General features: G+C 47.5%; 1 protein-coding gene across 1 annotated transcript in view; it reads left to right on the top strand.

Annotated features, from left to right (window-relative positions):
- The first annotated feature begins 617 nt into the window (after window positions 1-617).
- The window catches only part of CYP26C1 (cytochrome P450 family 26 subfamily C member 1), a 118,897-nt gene continuing 95,977 nt past the window's right edge, over window positions 618-23,537 (top strand). Inside the window, exons 1-3 of the mRNA XM_086920232.1 lie at window positions 618-909; window positions 3,086-3,310; window positions 7,990-8,265. Of these exons, the coding sequence (XP_086776358.1) occupies window positions 706-909; window positions 3,086-3,310; window positions 7,990-8,265 (705 nt within the window). The 5' untranslated portion in view covers window positions 618-705. The remainder of the gene's footprint in view (window positions 910-3,085; window positions 3,311-7,989; window positions 8,266-23,537) is intronic.

Here is a 23,537-nt window from a genome sequence, read left to right as displayed (position 1 = left end):
GTGCGGCGCCTGAAGCAGTGTGCAGGGCTTCCAGGCGGCCGCTTTCCTGAAGCAGAAACGTCAGAAGAGTGCCCCTCCGGGGGCTTGTGTCTGTGGCTCACTCTGTTGGTTCATTTACGATGTTCTTCGTTCTTTTCTCTGCAGAGATCCGACACCTGTGATGCTGGCTGGACGCCTCCAGGCGGGCCTCAGACTCCCGTTAAGCAGCTGCACGCATCTCGCGTGAGGGTTTCCTCTGTAAACACGCACCTGGCAGCGGAGCCACTGATCCCACCTGACAGAGGAGCGGCTGATGCCCAGGACAGGTCCTCCGTGTGGCAGAGGACTCATTGATGCCCATTCGGAGCCCTTCGCCCATTGCATCCCCTGAGCAGCTGCAAAAGTACCACCGGTGCCCTGGCCGCGCCATCCCCCTGCCAGAACAGCACCGGAGACAAGAGACATCGCCTCAAGTGCAGGAGCCGTCGTCTCGCACGTGACCCCTTCCAGTGCCAACAAGGACGACTGCCCCAGTAAAGGCCTTTCCTCGGCCCTAGAGTGACTGTTCGCAGTCTAGGCCCTTCAGCCGAGAGAGGGGCAGCGGTGCTGTCCTGTGCGAGCCCCTCGCCTGCTGCCTCCAGCTTGACCCTTCACCCGGTAGAAGACCCCCTCCCCTGGCAGCAGGGCCGCTCCCCCCGTGGCCCATCGCCCCTCCTGACCCTCAACATGTTCCTCCTCGAGATCAGCTACTTGTCCCTGTTCGAAGGCGCCGCCACCTCGCTGCTGTCGCTGCTGCTGCTGCTGGCCCTGTCCCGCCAGCTCTGGGTGCTGAGGTGGAGCAGGACCAGGGACAGGGAGTGTCCCCTGCCCCTCCCCAGGGGGTCCATGGGCTGGCCCTTCTTCGGGGAGACCCTACACTGGCTGGTACAGGTAAGGACGCCTGCAAGAACGGTATGTCTGGCATGAAGTCATTTCTGTTGTCTAACGGCTCTGGTTAAAATAGTTTGTGAACTGTGTAAGTGTGTTTATAAAGCGCTGCGTGTAGCCTCGCGGGTACTTCAGAGCGCTTTGGGTGAAAACGGGGCATGCCGTGCACTATCCGAGAATCATGCAGACTTCTGCCCCTCTTCACCGTAAGCGCCCGAGTTCTGATAAGTTAACACATTGATATAGTTTCTGTAAATACCAAACTTTGTATGTATTATCTGAAGTGGATGGGGTTCATGCGTTTGATAACATGGCTCACATAGTAATTTCTTCTTGCACGTAAATACCTACGGCATTTCGAATAGTGTACCTCGTCCTGTGTATAACTAGTCGTAGGCACTGGGGTCTACTATGTATCGTAGACCATTTACATTCCATTTACTGCTACAAACGTGTAAAGTTCGAAAGTGTCTAAATTAAATATTGCCTGTCTCGTGTAGTGTGAACCACCTCCTGCCCCACACGTATATGTCGTGTACAGCAGGGACTTGAGTAGCACCTGGAACAACCCCTTTGTCCGACACGTGCCCCAGGGTCGTGGTGATGGTATTTGTATGTGCGTGTGTGTGTGGGAGAGGGGGGGGGGTGTCCCTGAACATTCTCGAACCCACCCAAAGCAGTTCCTCCAGCAAGTGCATAAAAGCCCCGTCAGTCCCACACATGCCCAGGGTGAGTGTCTGGAGGCGTCCTGTGCCCCCACATGCCAGGCGACTGCCCAGAATACCCTCATTATCCTACACACGCCCCAGATGGTTGTCGGGATGGTAATTTTGCACTGGACATGCTCCCGTGGGTGTCTGCTGCCTGGGAGAATTCTTAGCCGCACACGTGCCCCGAATAAGTGCCTGGAATACTATTTTGCATGCACATATCCTGGGTGGGCGTTTGGGGACATTCTATGGACATTATTTGTCCTGCATGTTCCCCGGGTGAGTACTGGAGTACCCCACGTCCCCCCTATAGCAGCGCCCCGAGCGGAATCCTGGAAGCCTCTGTAGCCCCACACATGCCCCGGCTGATGTCATGTGCTCAGCGCACGCTAGCGCCCAGAAGCCCCTGTAGCCCCACACATGTCCCGGCTGTGAGTCTAGAGATGCCATGTGCTCAACGCACGCTAGCGCCCAGAAACGCCTGTAGCCCCACATATGTCCCGGCTGAGTGTCTAGCGATGACCTGTGCTCAACACACGCTAGCGCCCAGAAGCCTCTGTAGCCCCACACATGCCCCGGTTGATGTCATGTGCTCAGCGCACACACGCTAGCGCCCAGGAACCTCTGTGTAGTCCCACATATGCCCCATCTGTGAGTCTAGAGATGTCATGTGCTCAGCGCACGCTAGCGCCCAGAAGCCCCTGTAGCCCCACACATGTTCCGGCTGTCAGTCTAGAGATATCCTGTGCTAAGCGCACGCTAGCGCCCAGAAGCCTCTGTAGCCCCACACATGCCTCGGCTAATGTCCTGTGCTCAGCGCACGCTAGCGCCCAGAAGCCCCTGTAGCCCCACACATGCCCCGGCTGTGAGTCTAGAGATGCCATGTGCTCAACGCACGGTAGCGCCCAGAAACGCCTGTAGCCCCACATATGTCCCGGCTGAGTGTCTAGTGATGACCTGTGCTCAACACACGCTAGCGCCCAGGAACCTCTGTGTAGCCCCACACATGCCCCATCTGTGAGTCTAGAGATGTCATGTGCTCAGGGCACGCTAGCGCCCAGAAGCCCCTGTAGCCCCACACATGTTCCGGCTGTCAGTCTAGAGATGTCCTGTGCTAAGCGCACGCTAGCGCCCAGAAGCCTCTGTAGCCCCACACATGCCCCGGTTGATGTCATGTGCTCAGCGCACACACGCTAGCGCCCAGGAACCTCTGTGTAGCCCCACACATGCCCGGCTGTGTGTCTAGAGATGCCATGTGCTCAGCGCACGCTAGCGCCCAGAAGCCCCTGTACCCCACACGTACCCCGGTTGTGAGTCTAGAGATGCCCTGTGCTCAGCGCACGCTAGCGCCCAGAAGCCTCTGTAGCCCCACATATGCCTTGCTGAGTGTCAAGAGATGCCCTGTGCTCAGCGCATGCTAGCGCTAGCGCCAAGAAGCCCCCGCGCATCACCTTGCGTGTCTTTTGCAGGGCTCGGATTTCCACAGCTCGCGGAGAGCGAAGTTCGGCAACGTGTTCAAGACCCACCTGCTGGGGAAGCCGGTGATCCGGGTGACTGGGGCGGCGAACGTGCGCCGCCTGCTGCTGGGGGAGCACTCCCTGGTGAGCAGCCAGTGGCCGCAGAGCACCCAGATCATCCTGGGCCCGCACACCCTGGTCAACTGCGTGGGAGAGGAGCACCGGCAGCGGAGGAAGGTGAGAGGCGAGGAGGAGGGGGGGGGGCGTGAGGGGGGGGGGGGGCAGAGGCGCCCACGGAGCATGGGAGGGGGGTCCCAGGCACCCTGACCGGAAAAGGACAGCGGAGCCGCATTACTGTGGTGACCAAGATGTGTGCACAGCGATGTGTGAATGGTGGGGGGGGGGGGGGGGGGGGGCTTGCAGGACACCCCCAGTGTGAAGGAGAGGGCGGTGTGGGGCAGTGGGGTCTGTCACAGTGCAGGAGATAGGTAGGGTGAGGCGGTGGGAGGGTGCTGTAAGGTCCGGAGGAGGCTCTAGTTTGGGGAGACGTCCCATGGTTACGGTTGGTCTCGGGACCCTACAGAGTGACCCCACAAAGTCCCGTGTGGGAGTCAGCGGGGGCCCCCCAGGGAAGGGCTGGCTTTAGAGAAGAGGATAGGACAACTCAAAGGGGGGGGGGGGGGGCAGTCCCAGGTGATTCTACATCCAGACTGCAACCTTGCCTGTCAAAAGAAGGCTCCCGAGGGTCAGTTCACGGAGAGTCTAAGAGAGAGTCCTTCGCGGGGTGAAACCTAGCCCAAACTCGTTCCTTTGGGCTTCAGGTGAACTGGGATGTTTTACGCACACACCGGACACGTGGCGTGTTTGATACTGGCTCACGTGAGTTCAGAGCACGCACTGCAGCGCACCTGTGACTCAGGTAGTGACCCTTTCGGATGGAGGGGGGGGGGGGGGAACTAGAGTTGCTGCGGCCCTGGAGCTCCTCAGGGATGCCGCCGGCCTGACAGTCCGCACTCTAGCTCGCCCCGTGCGCTACAGTCTAGCGCTGCAGATCCTCGACTCATGCTCTTTTCTGTCCTTTCCCTGCCTCCTCGCCTGTCATCCTGTGTCTGCTCACTCAGCTCCCCACTCTCTCATCGTTTACCTCCCGCCTTTCTCCTTGTGTGACTTTCCCGCCATACTCTCTTTTTGTTTAATTCCCTCTATGCACTATAACCGAGGGCGCCTCCCTACGTGGACTCTTGCTAGGCCTATTCCCAGACCGGTGAAGGAAAATACACCAATTTTTTTAAAGTGCTCCCCCCACACTTCTGTGTGGCACGCTTCACCACGGAGTCCTCCCCGGTACCCTTAGATTTACCGGGAGGGCTCAACCTCACTTTGGAGGGAGCACTTGAATGGGATTTTTTCACCCGTGCGGGATCTGGATTAGGGTTATAAATGCATGCAGGCGATCCTCTATTGTCTTTCATCTTAGGGCTCCTTTGGCAATTGAAAAACAAAGCGCTCTGTACCCCTACATCCAGTGGTCGATATTTCAGCCAGTCCTGCTCTGCCCATAGGGTCACTTGACTTTCGTCAGACCATCCTTGATCCCTAGTGGTTATCCTAATGATTTTTGTAAATGGTACACTCCTGGGGTGGATCCTTTATGCTGCTCATCAGTGATCCTTTGCACATTCGGGAAGGATGCATATTTGGATGCCTGAATATTACCTACCGCCTAATTCTGTGGAAATAGGATACAGCACCATTGTTATTCACTACACAGAGACATGTTCATACACCACATACTTTGTCTGTTTATGTGACCCACGGCCTCCTCTATAAATGAGTGCACATCTCAAGGTGCTAAAACTGCTAGTGATAACGTGTTTGATTTGCTGGGAGGAAGGACCTCCCTCCCCCATGCTCAACCCGCTTGTCATTGGTGCTGTGCTGTCACTCAGTCATGCTTATGCTGAGTGTGTTCACTCTGCGTGGGTTCCATATTCATGAAACGCTCCTTAAATAGCCCAGGACTAAGAATGTTGGTGTTCACGCAGAGTGAAGATACACAGTATAACAACGACTGAGTGACTGCACAGTGACAATAAGAACGGATGTATGACGTTACAACGCATACTTTTACAACGTATACCTTTACAACACAATTTTTACAACGCAACATCCATTACAACGCATTCCATTACAACGCATGCCATTACAACAAATGTTAAAAAACTACCTTTACAAGGCATTCCATTACATCGCATACTACCTTTACAACGCATACCATTACAACGCATAACATTACATTGCATGTAAGGTAAGTATTGCATAGTTTAGGGGTTAAAATTACTATTCTAACTCCAGGGGGTGCAACAGTAGGGTAAGTGTTAGATAGTGTAAGGGTACTATGTGTTGTAATGCTATGCGTTGTAATGGTATGCGTTGTAATGACTGCATTGTAATGACATGCGTTGTAGTGGTATGCGTTGTAGTGTCATGCATTGTAATGGTTGTGTTGTAATGGCATGCGTTGTAATGGATGTTGCGTTGTAAAAGTTTCATTGTAATGGTAGTGCGTTGTAAAAGTTGCGTTGTAAAAGTTGCGTTGTAAAGGTTGTTTCCCATAAGAACTGACAGAGCAGGGTGAGTCCTTCCACTCAGAAATGAAGCAATCTCACCACTAAGAGAGTGGCACATTGAGATGTACACTATTTCCTAGAGCGTGCAGTGGGCACTTAAACAGACACCGGATGTGGCGTATGAAAATGTCTCTGTGTCGTAGACACCAAGGGCTGCGATTTCCTGTTTCCACAGAATTGGGCGCTGGGTAATATCCAGGCATCCAACTACGAGACCTACCGGATTTTGGGATGGTATTGTGTAACTCTATGCACAAGATCCTGCATGGGGATCACTGCTGAGTGGTATAAAGTGCTCCCGCCACTTGTTTACCATTTAGAATAATCTTTGCAACAACTACAAGGGATCATGGTGGCACTAACAAAAGCTTGATACCCTCGTGGGCAGAAAAGAGGCGGCTAAAACATGTTGACCAGTTGATGTAGGGCTAAAGAACGCCTCAAATATATTATATCCTGCTTTGTTTTTAAATTGCTAAAGGTGTGCCAAGATTAAAGGCAACAGGGGGCAACCTCTAGGCGTTTTTTAACCCTTATATAGATCTTTCAAGAGTGTAAAAAAAAGTTCCTATCAAATTCAAAGTGCTACCTCTCAAAGTGGGGTTGAGCCTGCCTGGTAATTCTAGAGGTACCGGCTAGGATTCCATGATGAAGCGTGCCACACAAAAGTGTGGGTGAGAGTCTTTTTAAAAATAAGGAGTTATCTCCCTTCACCTGTCTGGAAATAGGACTAACAAGAGTTACATTTGGGAGGTGTCCTCTCTGTTATAGTACATGTTCCAGGGGAAGATAAGGTGACCTTCCCAAATCATCTCCACCCTCAGTACTTTCCCACCCTCGGTAAAAAGTAGTGTGAATTCCCTCTATAGCCTCCTTTAACACTTCCCTTCCCAGGTATCTAACTCTTACACTCGCCTTATATCACACTCCCAACTCACTCCTCCAGTGATTCGTTGCTGTCCTCCACTGACTCTCTGTTCAACAGTCTGCTCTCTCTTCAGCGGACTCTCCCCTCTCTCTACATCTAATTCGGCTTTGCATTGTCCGCTGACTCTCCCTTGACTCCTTACCTGTCTCCCCCCGTCTTCTCATCTATCTCTACCCTTTCTCCTTATCTAACTCCCATCTCCTCATTTAACTCTCCAGTGACTCATCTGCTTATTCTATTTTAATCTAACTCTTCTTTCTCCTTACAAGACTTTCCCATCTCATCACCGAATTCTCATTCTCCTAGTGGAACTTCCTATGTTTCCTCATCTGACCTACACTGTCTCCTTACGTAACTAACCCATCTGACTCTCCTGACTCTTCATGTAATTCACTTATTCGCCCATACAATGTCTCCTGACCCATGTCTGGCTCCGCCAAATCTCATTAAGTCTCCTATCTCCTCATCTTGGTCTCCTCTGTCCCTGTGTAACCGTGCTATGCCTCCCCATTGAACTCTCCCCTTTCTCCTCATATGATCCTCCTTATTACCCTTATTGCTTTTCCATGTTTCATCATCGGTCGCTGCCCTGTATTCTTATCTAGCTCTTCTATCTCCTGATCCAACTCTCCTGTCTCATGTTTGTCTCCCGTCTCCTTGTATTACTTCTCCTATCTCCTTATGTTACTTCGACCATCTCCCCATCTTACCGTCTGGTCTCTTCATCTCACCCTTCAGTCTCATCTCACCCTCCGGTCTCTTCAACTCACCCTCCGGCCTCTTCATATCACCCTCCGGTGTCCTCATCTTACCCCCGTATCTTCATCTCCCCCAGGTATTTTCATATCCCTCTTGTCTCTTCATTTCACCCACCGGCTTCTTCATCTCACCCTTCAGTCTCTTCATCTCACCCTCCGTATCTTCATCTCTCCTCTATTTCTTCATCTCCCTCCAGTCTGCTCATCTCACACTCCTGTCTACTTATCTCACACTCCCGTCTGCTCATCTCTCCCTCCTGTCTTCTCATTCAACTTGTTCCATCTCCTCACTTAACCTTCCTGCCTCCCTTTCTAATTCTGCCTTCTCTCCATATCTAACTCTCCTATCCCCTCATGTAACTCTCTCATCTACACATCTGATTCGTCCTCTCTTCATGTGTCTCTGTCTTCTGTGTGTCCTTCTACCTGTATTCTAATATAACTCTTCCCTGTCCTCATCTAACATTATCTTGTCTCCTAATACAACTTACAGTTTCCTCCTCTTTCTCCTCACCCAACTCTCCAATTCTAACTCTCCAGCTCTCGCCTCCACTCACTTGCTCTTCATCTTACTTTCTCCACATCTCTCCTCCTCCACAGGTGATGGCCCAGGTGTTCAGTGCCTCTGCCTTGGAGAGCTACATTCCTCGGATCCAGAAGGCAGTGGCCACCGAGCTGCAGGGCTGGTGCGAGGAGCCGGGGTCTGTGTCTGCATACTCAGCGACCAAAGCACTCACCTTCCGCATTGCTGCTCGCACCCTGTTGGGACTCCGCCTGGGGGAGCACGAGCTCCTGGACCTCGCAAAGACCTTCGAGACGCTTGTGGAGAACCTCTTCTGTCTGCCCTTGGATATTCCCTTCAGCGGACTACGGAAGGTAGGGCTTCCCTCCACTGTCCTCACTGCACCCTTCTGTCCATGTGATCTGTGTCAGTAATCTCATTACTATGAATCATTTTTCATCTTGCCACTTCAGCTGGAGGTGTTACCCCACTTACCAAGACCAGCTCTCTGCTGCCTAGTCCTTCATAAATAAACATTTTCTATCCTTTTGGTAAGATACTTTCCCTACCCAAGGACTATATATTATATGCCTACCTCAAGCTCACCTCTACAGACCTAAGGGTGTGACTGGAAAAGATTGTCATGAGAAGGAGGAGGAATGGTCACTAACAATCATCTTAAAAAATAAGGTGATAAAAAAACAGAGAAGCCTCTTGAGGTGGCTGAAAAGGAGGTCAATGCAAGTTGGATAACACAAGAGTGAGGTCCAACTTGGAGAAAGTGAACAAGGAGGAGGTCACATCAACACTGCGTCAAGAAACAGTAAAAACAGGAAGTTTAGATGATTCATTTATGATCCTCTAGTTAAGGAAGGGCCAACCAGTCAGCCATAAACATTTGTTTCTTGACATGTTAGGAGCAGAAAGCCTGTTTGAAGAGGTTCAAGGACACCGCACATGGTAAGGGAGCATAAAGCCTGTCTGAAGAGGTGCAAGAACAACTCATATAGGGCTCAATGACGATGTCAGGTGGACAGCTGGTGACAGGCCGTCAGTGGCGGTCCACCTGACATCTAGGGTATCAGTCTAACCGCTGGATTATGATATCACTGGTCGGAGCGCAGCAGGCAGTGCTCCGACAGGTTCAAGGAGTCCATAGGGGCAGCATTCGGAGCCTAATCCCTGCAATGGAGGTGGTGCCTTCAGAGGCAATGCCGTAGGGATTAGGATGTGAGTATTCAACAGCCTTTTCATCAGGAGCGGTTCTTCCGCTATGGCGGAGAAGCGTCGCCCCACTGCTTTTAAGCAGTGAGAAACATAAAATGACAATTCTCTTTTTATATTTTGTGTCTTGCTGCTTTGCGGCAGGCGGGTGGGCAGGGCTGATCTGCTCTTCGAGCAGGACAGGGCAGGAGTGGTTTGCCCACTCCTAAGTGCGCAATGACTCTTTGGATGACTGTTTGGGCGATCCTCTTGGGCAGCCCAAACCAGTCATGAGCACTTCCCTGTTCTCTATGCAGACTGCATTACAGCCTGCATGGAGTACACATACCCACTTCTCCAACCCCTGGCTGAGCGCCATGTCACAGCGCTCAGACCAATCACAACGCTGCATTGCAGCGTTGTGATTGGCTTAGGGGAGGAAGCCTGGCTGCCTGCTTCCTGTTCCTGTCGGAGGCAGAAGAGCAGGAGCAGGAGCAGAGAAGAAGCAGGACCTGGGCTCGAGGTAAGTTAAAAAAAATCCAATCCCCCCTCCCCCCAACGTGACACCTGCACCCAAACCCCCTCCCGCAACCTGCAAGCAATGCTGGCAGCCACTGCTTTTCATGACAGTCTGACCGCCACGGAAAAACTGTTGGAAACGGACTTTGGGGGCCCATAGCAGGCCCCCCGTAGGCCTCTGCGATGTGGTCTGGGTGGCACATGTGGTGCCCTCAAACATCCATGTACCATGTGCCAGGCACCACAGGGTTCATGGATGTTTAAAATATCCCTTCTTCTATTGCTGCTTGTGCTGCTGCCTTTTTCCGGGTTGCAGCACAATCCACAATAGAAAAAGGGATGTTATCGACCACCTACACAGCTCTTGCATCCTAATCTGGGAGGTGGTACCTCTGACTACTTGTCGGGCAATCCCACTCCCTCTGCAATTGCGGTCAGACGCTTGTCTGACCACCATCATAATCAGGCCCATAGTTAGGGCGAGGAAATGGAAGTGAGAAGTCTGCTGGGAAGTCAGAGCAAATATGCATTACTTGCAGGGCATACTGCCTAAACTTTGCACTTATACAAAGAGTGAGTACGTCCATTTTGCGCTATTATTCTCCTTATGTAGCAAGAAATGTAGCAAATAAACATTTTCCAGTCCATTTTAAATAATCAAAAGGTTTGTAAAACAGCACAAATGGGGAAATAGTTTGAGAAAGCACTGTTTCTGTTGTTTGTTGCTTATGAATCACTTCTTCTTAAATGCATATTGTAGCAACTAAACCTGGCCCATAAACAACCTTTAAAAATTATAGAGAGATTATGTACTTTTGTGCTTCTCACAAAATAAGAAGTTGAATCAGTTAAGTGCTTGAGACTTAGTCCAGTCTTTCACATTTGAAAAGCAGAAACATAATGTAAGCAATTGGGTTACTGGATGGGGAGGGAGGCAAAACTGTACTCAAGCACATCCACAAGCAATGTCAGTGTGAGGCACAAGTAAACCCCAAATTAACCTGTGCTCAACCCTCTGGTAACTTGGCACAGAGCAGACAGGTGTAACTTAGAGGCAATGTGTAAAGTATTTATGCAGTATTTCAAATAGTATTAAAGTGAAAACACAACAGGAGGAGAATCCCACATCAAATGTAGAAAAATAGAACAATTTCTAATACATAAAACAATATAAAAAAATCCAATCACTAGAACCAGAGATATCCTAATTTAAAGAATTCAGCTAAAATAGCTCAGGCCGACAGCGATGAAGCATGGACCCTCTACAGGGACCCAGTTAGGCCAGCTGTTAGAACTGGGGGTCTCTAGTTGGCAGAGGTAGGTACCACTGTCCAAATAGGGACCCTTGCTTCTAGTTAGGGTAAGGAGAAAACCCTCTGACATAACCCTTGCTCACCCCCTTGGTAGCTTGGCACGAGCAGTCAAGGCTTATCAAAGGCAATGTGTAAAGTATTTGTACCAACACTCACAGTAACACAGTGAAAACACCACAAACTGACTCCACAACAGTTTAGAAAAATAAAGGTATTTAATCTAAACTACACAAAACCAAAACAACAAAAAACCAACATACACAGTTAAAAAATATGGTTTCAAAATAGTTCTTAAAGTTGCGATAAAATAATCCACAGTAACGTAAAAAGTTCACAATTGCGTCACGTTTAGCCAACAGTACCTTTAAATGCGGCAAGGTTCAAAAACAGAAGCTGATGCGGTGGAAAACAAGTGATGCGTCACTCCTGAGACCCTGGAGAGGCAATGCGACAACCCCGCTGGATGTAGCGGGCGTGTTGCGGTGACTCCGGTCTGTATGGGAAGGGAGGCGATACCTTGTATGGATTCCGGTGCGGAGGTTCCGTAGTGAAAAGCTTGCAAAGGCACAATGCCATGATCTTTGGGGCTGCGACGATCTCCGAGGCGACGATGTGCGGTCCAGCGGCGATCTTCCTCTCGCAGCTCCTCGATGGGATAGCTCTGCGACGATGTTCGCAGTGACGTGATGCGGTCCGCAAGCAAGCTGTGCGACGATCTCATCCAGCGACGACAGGCTCTGCAACGATACTCGCAGCGATGGTTCTCTCCCCGCACCGGACTGGTGCGTCCTGCAAACAAAGGATGTGATGACTCTGGCAGCGTCAAAAGGCGCTGCGACGATCTCGGCCTTTGTTGCAGCGGGAATTTTCCCGCACTGACCGGGATGCACTCCGCAAGTGAGCGATGCGATACAACTTGCAGAAAGTCTTTAAAAGCTTAGTTTCCAGCTTCCCAACACATGTACAACTTCCAGAGGCACTACACATGGGCCACACACTCCAGGAAGGACAGAACTCTCTCAGCAGAGTTCAGGGAAGCTGTGGGTGAAGTCCTTTTGTTCCTGGGACTTCTTAGCAGGGAGCCAGCTCTTCTCAGGCCCTTGGAGATTCCTTCAAGCAAGGGGACACAGCACAAAGCAAAGTCCTTCCCCTCTCCTTGGCAGCAAAGAAAAAGCATGTCAGTCCAGCAGAGCAACAGCAGGACAGGCTTCCTTCTTCAGTTTCAGCTTTCTCCTTGCAGAGGTTCCTTCTTGATTCCAGGATGATCTCATTTTCTGTAGTCAGGGGTCCTGTACTTATACCCCTAAAAGTCTTTGATCCCTTTGTGCAGGAGGGCTCTGAGCCCGGTCTGAACCAGTTCTGGGTGTTCCTTGAGCACTTTGTTTTCCTGGCCTCTCATTTCCTTTCAGGGAGAGGGGCAGGGTCGTCAGCCGCCCAGCAGGAGGTGGAGCTAGCATTGTGGAAGGAAGGCACAGCCCTATTCAGGACCAGGTGCTATCCCCTCCCACCACTCAAGATGCAGTCATTCAGCCTAGGACTTACTCAGCCAGCCTCCTGGAGGCTCCCAGCCTCTGTCACTCTCAAACCAGACAGTCAATTCACAAACAGGCCAACGCACACAGAAAGGTCAGACAAGAGAACAGCAACTTTGTAAAAGGGCTGTTCTCAAACACAGGATTTAAAAACAACCTTTCCTAAAAGATGTGTTATTAAATTCTGAGTTCAGGGATACCAGACTTTTATGTCCTACCTTGCTCCTAAGGGAAGATATGCTGGTAGCCACTGTAGCCAGCATTCCCCATGATAGCCTATGGGCAAGTTATCCTTACAATAGTGGAAAACGAAAATGGCTGCCTTTCACTACCAGAGCATGTCACCTGCACTAGTACATGCTCTACCTCTCCCATACACTGCACCCTGCCCAAAGGGGTACCTTGCGGTACAAAAGGGGCTGGTGATGGACGGAGCATCTGAACCAATCAAACACTCACACCCAGTCAACAAATCTGGGTTTAATCCATCACGATCTTTAGCCCACTCTGCCACCTCAGTTCAGACATGGCCATATGTAAATCAGTCTGACCCTGTGCCTCATGGGAACAGTCCAGGTTCCAGGGGTACCCTGGGCCTTCCATAGGGGTGGCCAATGTGCACAGAAAGGGAAGGGTTAGGCCTGGCCAGTGGGGACACTGACCAGGAGGACATGGCAGTTCATAGACTGCACACAGGCACCTCAGTGGCAGACCTGAGACACAATTTTAGGGCTGCTCATATGGGTGGCACAATCAGTGCTGCAGGCCCACTAGTAGCATTTGTTACCACCAACCCTGGCACACTTAGTGCACTTTACTAGGGACTTCTTGGTGACACAAATATGCCAATCATGGATAACCAATCACAATAACAATTTACACAGGGAGCACTTGCACTTTGACACTGAACAGCAGTGGCAAAATGCCCAAAGCATCTAAACCAGCAATAACAAAATCCAGCCCAGCACCAAAAATACAGGAGGTTGAGGCAAAAAGATAGGGGGAAACCACGCCAAAGATGCCAGGTTTAACACCAGCTTAACAGAAGAAACTTAAATCCTGGTTACGGAAAGTTGCATGGTCCTGTGTCAAGGATGTGTCACGCAGCTGAGGAGATCTGTCAGTTCAGAGGAGTTGTGATGCGGGATCCGGCATTGTCGTCGAGGATCCTGTTGATTGGGGCTTGTGATGTGAAGTCCAGCGTTGAGGAAGCATCAGTTCCGAGGAGCTGGGATAAGAAAACCTGCATCATCGTTGAGGCTGCCGTCAACGAGATATTCGTGATGCGAGGGCCTTTGTTGGAGAAACTTTACACAGCAGACGGGTCTGATGTGGGTTGCCAGGTGGATGCTGAGTCAGTGTGCTGAGAGAATCCTTGCAGGAGAGGCAATGCTTCTGTTCGTCTTAGGGTTGTGGCATGCAGCAGAGGTGATGCGTCGGTTCTGCAGGATCCACAGGTGGGCTGGAAAAGTAACTGTAGGCCGACTTCCAAGGGTCCAGGACTGGGGTGGTACCACTTGGCAGGGTAAGGCTTACAGATGGCAGAGTCCGAGTGCTGGGTTTAAGGTTGTTGGAGCCATCTGTACCTGAGACTCTAGTCAGTAGGCCATCTAGCTAGCCACTGGAGTTCCTCTGGGGTTCTGGGTTCAACAGATGCAGTTCCAGTCCTTTCCACCAATGCAATAGGACAGCAGTCAATCAAAGAAGTGTCCTTTCAGCAGCACAGCAGTTCTTTCAGCATCTCAGCAGTCCTTCCTGGCAGAGTATATACAGATCCAGAAGTGTCCTGAAGAGTTGGAGTCTGAAGTCCAGAAGTGGGAGAAGCTTCCAAAGGTTTCCATTTGAAGTGCAGAGACTTACTGCCTTTCCTGCCTGGCTCCAGACTAACTACAGAGGGTATGCAGCCATTTGTGTGGAGGCAGGGCACAGGCTATTCAAGTGTAACTAGGGATTTAGAACTGTGCCCAGCTCCACCCACCCATCCTACAAGTGATGGTCCACCCAGGCACACCTAAGCTCTCTATTGAGTGTGGCTATCTAGGAGGAATACACAAAGCCCAACTGCACCTAGTCATGTGACCCAGAGCCAGACAATAGACACTAAACAACTAAGGTAGAAAAATGGCAACTTTCTAAAAGTTATACCAAAAAAAGAGGTAGTGCCCTCTGAGTCAGTAAGGCTGAGCAAACTTAAATCTGCACAAACACACAATGCCAAAACTGACTGATCGTTTCTAAAACCTCAGTTCATTCATGAACACTATACTCAATAGAAGTGATCATCATTTATTTTTCAAAAGTGATAAAAATAATTTTGTTTTTTTGTCACACACATAAAACCAATACGGAACAAACCATGAATTTCTTCCCTCCCACCTACATACATGAATGCAATACACAACAGTGGACACAAATAACAAATCACAGAAACAAATCTTTACAACAATACACAAACAAAGAATTTGAACAACAATGAACCAGTTCTGTTTTTTCAATGTCTAAAACAAGTTCTAAAAATAAGTATGATATACATGACACTACAATGAATTCAACCACTCACAACTCCTTTGTGTCCCACGGTATATTATAGCCTGACAAGGTGGCAGATCCTTCTCGGTCAGGTCTGCAAAACTCTGGAATGCCCTGCCTACTCATCTGAACCTGATCGAGACAGAATTGGAGTTTAGGAAAGCGTTAAAAACCTGGCTCTTTACTCAGGTGTAGTCTCCCTGTCGATCTTCCGCTAGTCTGCTATCAGCACCAGGACACATCCGAGTTGTCAGTTTATTTAGTTAGGAGGGAAGAAATTCATGATTTGCTCGTATTGGCCTTCTGTGTGTGACAAAAAACAAAAGTATTTTTATGACGTTTGAAAAATTAATGGTGATCACTTCTATTGAGTATAGTGTTCACAAATAAACTGAGGTTGTTAAAAGGATCAGTCAGTTTTGGCATTGTGTTTGTGCAACTTTCGAAAAATGGCATTTTCAAAATTGTAATTTCAAATCCAACATCACCGTCGGGGAGGATTTTTCATTACAATTTCAGAGACACCAAACACGAACAGGTTACCTGCCCCCAATCGGAAATTATCACTAATAAATATAAGGCAACACCAACGATATCCTATGAGAGAGGTAGACCTTACAGTAGTGAACAATGAATTAAAGAGTTTTTCATTACCAGGACATGTAAAACTTAAAAGTACAAGTCACACGTTAAAATGCGCAACACCTTGCCCTCTGGGCTGTCCAGGTCTAAGCTAGGGGTGACCGATATGTATTAAAAAGGAAGGGTTATTTTGCTGTGTCGACTTGGCAGTTTAAAACTGCAATGCAGGCTGCAATGGGAGACCTGAGACAAATTTGTCAGGGCTACTTAAGTAGGTGGGACAGTCTGTGCTGCAGGGGCACTAGTAGCATTTAATTTACGGGCTCTAGGCACAGGTAGTACCACTGTACTAGGGACTTACAAGCAAATTAAATATGCCAATTGGGTATAAGTCATTTCTAACATGTTTTAAGGAAAGAGCGCACACACTTTAGCACTGATTAGCAATAGTAAAGTGTGCAAAGTCTTAAGGCCAGCAAAAACAAAGTCAGCAAAAGAAGAAGGTTGAAGGCTGAAAGTTAGGGGAAAAACCTTGCCAAGGATGCCAGGTCTAATAATAATGTTACCAGTTATTTACAGGTAGTTAAAATAATGAAAATCAGTACACTCTTTTTTTGGTTCTGGTGTACAAAGATTCCCTGGAGGGATTTTGTTATTTTTACCTAGTGAGGGAGCAGCAAAATGTTCTTGATTTGCTTTTTGCGTAGTGCACAACTTGGTCCTATAAGGCCCCCTGTGCTTTACAGTGGAAGAGATATGACGTGATAGCTACCTGTGAAGGGTGATCAGATTTTAAAAACCAAAAACCGGGACAATATTGCAAACATAGAAGAAGGTCTACAATTTTACATCAACCGAGACAGGCACAGAATGATGGCGCTCATCATCATAGAAACGCAGGAGGAACACTAAGAAAATATATCAAATTTATTTATCCTCCTGTGTTTCAATTTTGGATTGTCAGTCAAAACAGGAAACAAAAGGGAACAGCTAAGTGAAGGAACAAGAGATGTAGTACAAGAAAACCCAGGATGATCCAGCCCACCTTCGATGCTCCACGAGTCTTTCTGCTTCACTAGTCACTTTCACGGAAACCTCCCATTACAACTGCTACCTACAGGTTAGAGTGGTTTAGCTGGCAGTGTTTTCACATACCACATGTACAGAAGCACCTCAAGCACACAGGGACACAGCACCCTACTCTCATCAGCATTCCTATCTCAGATACTAAAAGTAGTTCATTTCACTCCTTGTGAAAATTCACCAAACGCTACCTCATAGGGTTCCCCTAAAGGAGTAAAAAGTGCATTTTGCCTACAGAAGGAGAAGAATCATTGGCAGAATCAGGATTTCTGTGCAGAAATTGATTTGTTCAGTGGCATAGTCTGCTGGCCTGGTGGCCTTTTGAAGATGACCAAGTCGCGATTACGAGTGGGAAGAAGACTATAACTATGGGCACGAAAAGTAATTTTAACACCCACAAAATCAGCACAGTGTGTGCAGTTCAAGTTTATTTTTATAATAAGGAACTCCTACGGAGGTCCACATAATTATACAGTGAAGATAAAACAAAGAATACATTTCCTACAATAAAGAATTTTTTTTATACAGAACTATCGCCTTAAAATATATTACCGTACATACTAAGCAGAATAAAATAAAACATGCTTGTAAGGCTACAAAGTGCAATATAAAAAGTGTGAGGAAACAAAACAATCCTATTACTGTGTGCATTTAAAAAAAAAATGGTGGTGTTGAAAAGCGATGCACAGCACACAGGGCCATTCAAGTGCTGGAATGAAAACAACAAAGGATGTAAAAGTAAGGTCTGAAAACATGAGAGTTAGGGTTCAAGCTGCTCTGTGGGGGGGAGGGGGGGGGGGGGTTGGATCTGACACTCCTGGGTCTCTCCTGTGGGTGATAACTAGCTCTAATTAAATTCCTGGGCGAAAAGCTTGGTTTTCGGGTGTTTTCCTGACCTGAAGGCTTACAATCAGAGTAGCTGGCTGGAGCTGTTGAACAGTTTCGGCCCAGTGCCCTCAAGGATCTTCAGCCGCACTTTTGATTCTTATTGAATTGAACGGGCCAACGGGGGTGTCAAAGGTTGCTGGCTGAAGCATAGCTTGCCAATGTCTGGAGAAATCCCGGGCCGTCGCCATGTATGAACTGAGCATAATGCAGTTATGAATTGTGTCAGGAACTGGACTGGGAGCCAATGGAGAGCTTTCAAAACTGGTTTATTGCAGTCCAGTTTCTATAAGCGCAGTTGCATTCTGGCTGCCGTATTGCGACTCTCTTCAGCATGACAGTGAGGGCCTCATTTATGAGGTTTTACGGTAGGGTAGCGACGCAGGCCTTCCTTCTGCGCTGCCCTACGGTAAAAGAAAAGGGCAGGAATGCGCCGTATCTATCAGCTACAGTCAATTCCTGTCCGTTTCCCCTGCGTGGGTGCACAATGGGCTGCTTTGCACAGACGCAGGCACCTTTGCACCATGGTGCAATGGTGCCTCCGTTGCGGGTTGATTATTTTTGTGCAGGAAGGGAAACCTTCCTGCGCAAAAACAAGCACAAAAGGCTTTTTCTTAGTTTTATGTGTGCTGCAGAATGCAGCACACATAGAAAAAGGAAAAACGAGAAGAAATAAAGATATTTCTCCTTGCTGTGCCTCCCTTATGCCTCCCCTGAGGAGGTGTAAATTTTTGGCGCTGCCTCAGAGTTGCGATTTCTTGTAAATCTGAGGCAGTGCCAAAATGCCATGGATGTTGCTGGGAACGCCCCCAGCAACACCCATTGCACGCCCCTTTAACACAGAAAACTGTGTTAAAGGGAACCATATTTACGAGGCAGCATTAAGCCCCAAAAAAGTGGCTTAGTGCTGCCTTATCAATATGGAGTAGGCTCCTGCGCCACAGAACATCACAAAAAGTGACGCACCTATGATGCAAGGGGCCTCATAAATGAGGTCCTGAGTTTCTTTGGTGCCTTATACACCAGGTTACAATAATCCAGGCAGGCCATAAGGAGTGTGCTTATAGCACCTTATGATGGCCTGAAGGGTTGGCATATATTCTGGAGGCGGGAGAGTTCGAAGCTAGTTCTTGTGGCCCCTGTGCGTGCTGATTAGTGGTGTGAATTTGAGGATTGGGCCCCGTGTAGGTCTGTATTTATAGTTTTGTTCTACACCACACTTGTGTTGCTGTTACTTAAGAACGCAGTTGTATATTTTCTGATGAAATGTGTTTAGCACTGTATTCTTTTTAAAAGTAATTACCTTAGAGGGAAGGGGAGCTGTGGCATGCGAGCTGACATGCAGCTAAAGGGCTGTTCATGTTTGCACATGTTGTTAGAATGTGCTCCGTGACAAACAGGCGGCATGCGCTTAGATTGTGTCTCATCAATAATAACGAATTTGCTTCCCTCAAGTGTGTGATGTCAGGCGCACTGCATACATTGTCAGTGAGGAGCCTCTCATCCAGTGCTTGAATGGTCAATGCAGAAGTGCGAGTACTCATTATGCCCGAGTATCTCTTTGCAATAGAGGTGTGCCTGCTGTCCCATTGAAAGTATTGGACCTCTCCTGAGAAGTGCATGTCCACTGCCTTTCAAATTAACGAAGTGCAGGCACTCAGGCCCGAGAGGATCTGCCCATTTAAAGCACTGCTTTCATCCACATAATATTTCCATGTGCTCTCTTTTACACTATGCCTGAAGGGATGGAGATAATACATTTTTAATTAACTTTTCATGCCTCAGTTCTGCCTTTTCTAGTTGCTGTAATAAACAGGTAGTACTTTTAGTTAAAGTAGTAATCTTCAGAAGTCTGGAAGGTTGATGGAGACTTGGCAGGATTCAAACCTGTAACCTGCAGATCACTGGCTGTTTTATCAGCAGTGTTCAACTGACTGAGTCATCCTGCAGGCCTACTTCAGCCATGATCCATAGCAATTAATACAAGCATTTGCAATGCAATGCATCTGGCATTTATGAAAGTTTGAGCTATTGGCAATGCAATAGGTTAAACTCTCGCAAATGTGAGACCTATTGCATTGCAAATTACTACCACCCATGCAGTGCTTTCACATTCATGAATGCAAAAAGAACAATTGATGGACAGAATGCAGAACAATGTCATACATTCACCCCAGTACAGAGATCTGGGCCAAAATCCATAGTTTTTTTACACACCATGTCGTTCAAGTTTGGACCCAGCCATATGCAAATCATTCTTGACCCTGCGCCCATTGGGAACAGTCCAGCCCGAACTGCCAGGCCAGGACCTCTCTGGGCTAGAAACAAGCGTCCTAGGACCGGTTACGGGCTTTCATCCCTCATCAGCCAGGATAGCTTGACTCAACTGGCATGGAGAGCACGGACCCACGTCTCGGCATACCTGTCCCACTCGGGGTGGCAAATACCCCGAGTGGGACAGTAAATATATAGAGGTGTCTTTGGTGGGACAGTTATGGTTTTATGGGTGAGGTGAGTTACGGTTTGTGTAGTTAACAATAACTGCCCAATTTCAAGAGATATTTGATTTTGTTTTGCATCTATAACTTTACTTTCACTGTGTTTTTTAAAGGGAATTTCTGAATTATTTTTGCAATCATATGATAAAGTGTTAGAAGTTGAAGAAACCATATTACCCGTAGCAAAGATTTTTCATGGTTTTTTATGATGTCATGTGTAGGTTGGCCATGAGACAAGGACCGGAGCCCAACCTTCTGTGGATGACTAGCCCAAAGCCTGTTTCATATGACCTTTGGCTGTGTGTCCACAGTGCTCATTGTGAATGGTGTTTGCCATGAATAGTTGCATTGTTAATCTTTTGTTGGTTCATTCAGGATTTACAAAAAAGAATATTGAATTTTAAAAACAGTTTCAGAATCTACTGTCAATTCCCACAAAAAAAGTTGGGATTTTTTGGAGGAGAAGCAGTAAGTGCCCCTCTGGGGATCATCCTCTTTGGGGGTCAGGGTATAAGCTCCTATCCCCATTATACTTCCTTTGACCCTGTTTCCAGGATGCACGCTTTGCTGTTTGGAACCCTGCAATGGCTTAAGCAGTAAAAAAACAAAACTTCAGATTTCAGTTGTTGCCAAACTGTCAGATTCCCTTGATACCCAAATCCCGCGCTTGGGCAAAGGAAAAAACGGTAATCAAAAGAAGAGTGTCTTCAAAAAAGGCTAGACCTTGGTAGGGAGCACGAAAAACAACCACACTGGGATGTTAAGGAAAGCCCTCACTCACCACCTAGTGATGACATGCTTCATCAATAAAAATGGCGCGATCGGTACTTAGCTTAGTAAATTTGTAAGGTTTCCACTCACGCCCTTGACGCTTGGCAATTAAAGTGGACTGTTTCCTTACTTATATTTTAAAATCTCTGTCTTTAGTGGTCATAGAATAAAATAATTACCTCAGATACACTACTGCCAATTTTACTACCTTCACCACTCACTAATTTAATTGCACTCAACATGTCCTGAACTCACCATCCCGCTCCGCAGTAACACTGGCTTTGCAGCACACCAAAGAGACACTCGGTCTCTTTGGTGGGGCCCGATGATGAAGCATGTCATCACTAGGTGGTGAGTGAGGGCTTTCCTTAACATCCCAGTGTGGTTGTTTTTCGTGCTCCCTACCAAGGTCTAGCCTTTTTTGAAGACACTCTTCTTTTGATTACTGATTATTGACCGGGGAACAAGAGTGTCAATCTACTCTCCCTACCTCTCTTCTTGTCAAACAAAGGAAAAAACGCTCAATCTTCTAATTTGGATTTATTTATATTTCAAATTTATTATCTTTGGAGGATTCAAGGATTCAGATCTGCAAATTAATGATGATATTACATTAAATAATTTTTCTCATTAGCTCTCTGAAGTCCAACTGACACCCTTTTGTAACACAAATTTCTCAAAAAAGTACTTAATGGCTTTACTTAAAACAAGCACAGACACACCTCTAAGTAAAGTTTTGGGTTCATGCCAAATTTGGTGTAATTCCGTTCAGCGGTATATGTTGGAGCAGAGAGCCAAGTTTCCTATGGAAGTTAAAAAAGGAAAATGTAACTTTTGTGACCTTCCCCCAGAGAGGTTTTCACAAAACGGCACATTTGGAAATTTTGGGATTTCTGCTTTTTGATTGCGAGTTCTTGGTGATTCATCAAATGGCTCCAAACTTATAAGCAATATAAGCAAACGTAAAACACATTTTAAGTGGAAATTAATCCTATCCATAACCAAAAGCACCATACAAATTTATATCTAGATATTTTAAACAAGTACACATTACAATAGGAAGAATGAATCTTCAAATATTTACAAACTACATTTAACATAATTGTGTATTCGTAGAGCACATGTTCATCTCCGCTGGAGTCTCTTGGTGCTGTTAACAGTAAACAGATGTTCATTGTTACCCAACACATTGGTGCATATTTTACGAACCTAGGGAGAATGAAAGACTGAGTGGACCCACTGTAATTTGAACCTTTGTGACCATGGAGTCTAACACAAATCTCAACAGTGGATGCATTAGTCTGCTGAGCAACTAGACCATAGAGTGAAAAAAAGTGCGGGCAGTAGTCTGGGGAGAGCTTAGAGGGACTGTTTTTAGGGAAGTCATGGAGCCATGGTAGGATGCACCATGGTCTTTGGCAGGTGACACAGTTGGGCCTATTAACATATTTGACAGTTCCTGCTACCATCAAACATTTTATCTCTATCTGGGTCAAGTCAAAATTTTCTCTACCTGAGTCATAGATCATTTTGCAGGGAGCAAATCCTCTACTTGGTCCTACCGTTAAGTTTGACATTTTATGCTGTGGTGCCCTTAGTCCTTTTTGGTAGGGTGTACTATATACTATAGATGAAGTCACAAACATCATACAGACCTAAACTTGATGGCCTTCTTACTCATTCTGTTCTCTTGCCCCAAAATATGCAAATATGAAACCAAGTTCATAGATCTGGTACTCATTCCGGGCAAGAGGCTGATAGCCCAAAACTGGAAACCAAACTCTACGTAAACTAACTAATGGACTCTAGACTCCGTGCTAAATGGTCGCTGGACTTGGGGAGGGAGGTAATGGATAAAGAATGGGCCTCCATTTTAGAATTTCCCAAGAAAGTCTCCCGTAACGCTAAATTCAAATACATACAGTACATGATACTACATAGGGTATGTCTTACACCACATCGCCTTAATTGCATTTACCCTAACACACAGCTTTCCTGCCCCAGGTGTCAGGAGGCAGACTCTGATCTGCTTCACATGCTGTGTAGTTGTCCTCGACTACAAGTATATTGGCAAACAATTAGTTATAGAGTAAAGGAGGTCACTAGTACCGCTGTTTGGTCAGCTGTGGGCAGCTGTCTGTTGGGCCTGAATAAATGCCCCAAGGGACAGAAAGTTCAGTATAGATTTGCAGATCTGGCTATACTCATAGCGAAACGAGCCATCACAATGAAGTGGAAGTCCACTCCCCCCCCGCACCACTCACATGGCAGGCAGAAATGATCCGTTGGGGCACAGCAGAGAGCGCAATTATTAGGCAAGAAGAATTCCGAGGACTGCGTAATATTCCTATTTCTTTGGAATGGGACCAAATGTTAGAAACATTCAAAGCCCTAGATTCACTTACCCCTCCGGCATCTCCGGTTGGACCTGCGATTCCCACATCTCCTGTATCCCCTCCAGTTAACCTGCTCGAACCTGTATCACACCATGCTACTCCATGTCTTTTATTTCCTAGGAATGTATATCTGTATCTATAAAAATGTATGTTTTATATCACTGTGTTGCTCAAGGAGTGAAGGCAATCTTTTCATGGGTTACGTTGAAAACAGTGGACCAGAGAACTGGGGGTAAGGGGGGGGGGGGGATTTCAAATGTTTTCCTTTCCTTTTTTTTGTTTCAGAGTTGTAATGTTGAGATAAATAGATAATCACAAGTTATTTCTAATATCCA

This window comes from Lissotriton vulgaris, chromosome 5 (assembly GCF_964263255.1).
Source record: "Lissotriton vulgaris chromosome 5, aLisVul1.2, whole genome shotgun sequence".
Lineage (NCBI taxonomy): Eukaryota > Metazoa > Chordata > Amphibia > Caudata > Salamandridae > Lissotriton > Lissotriton vulgaris.
Note: the sequence above shows the minus strand (reverse complement) of the source record. Positions and strands in the feature narration are given on the sequence as shown.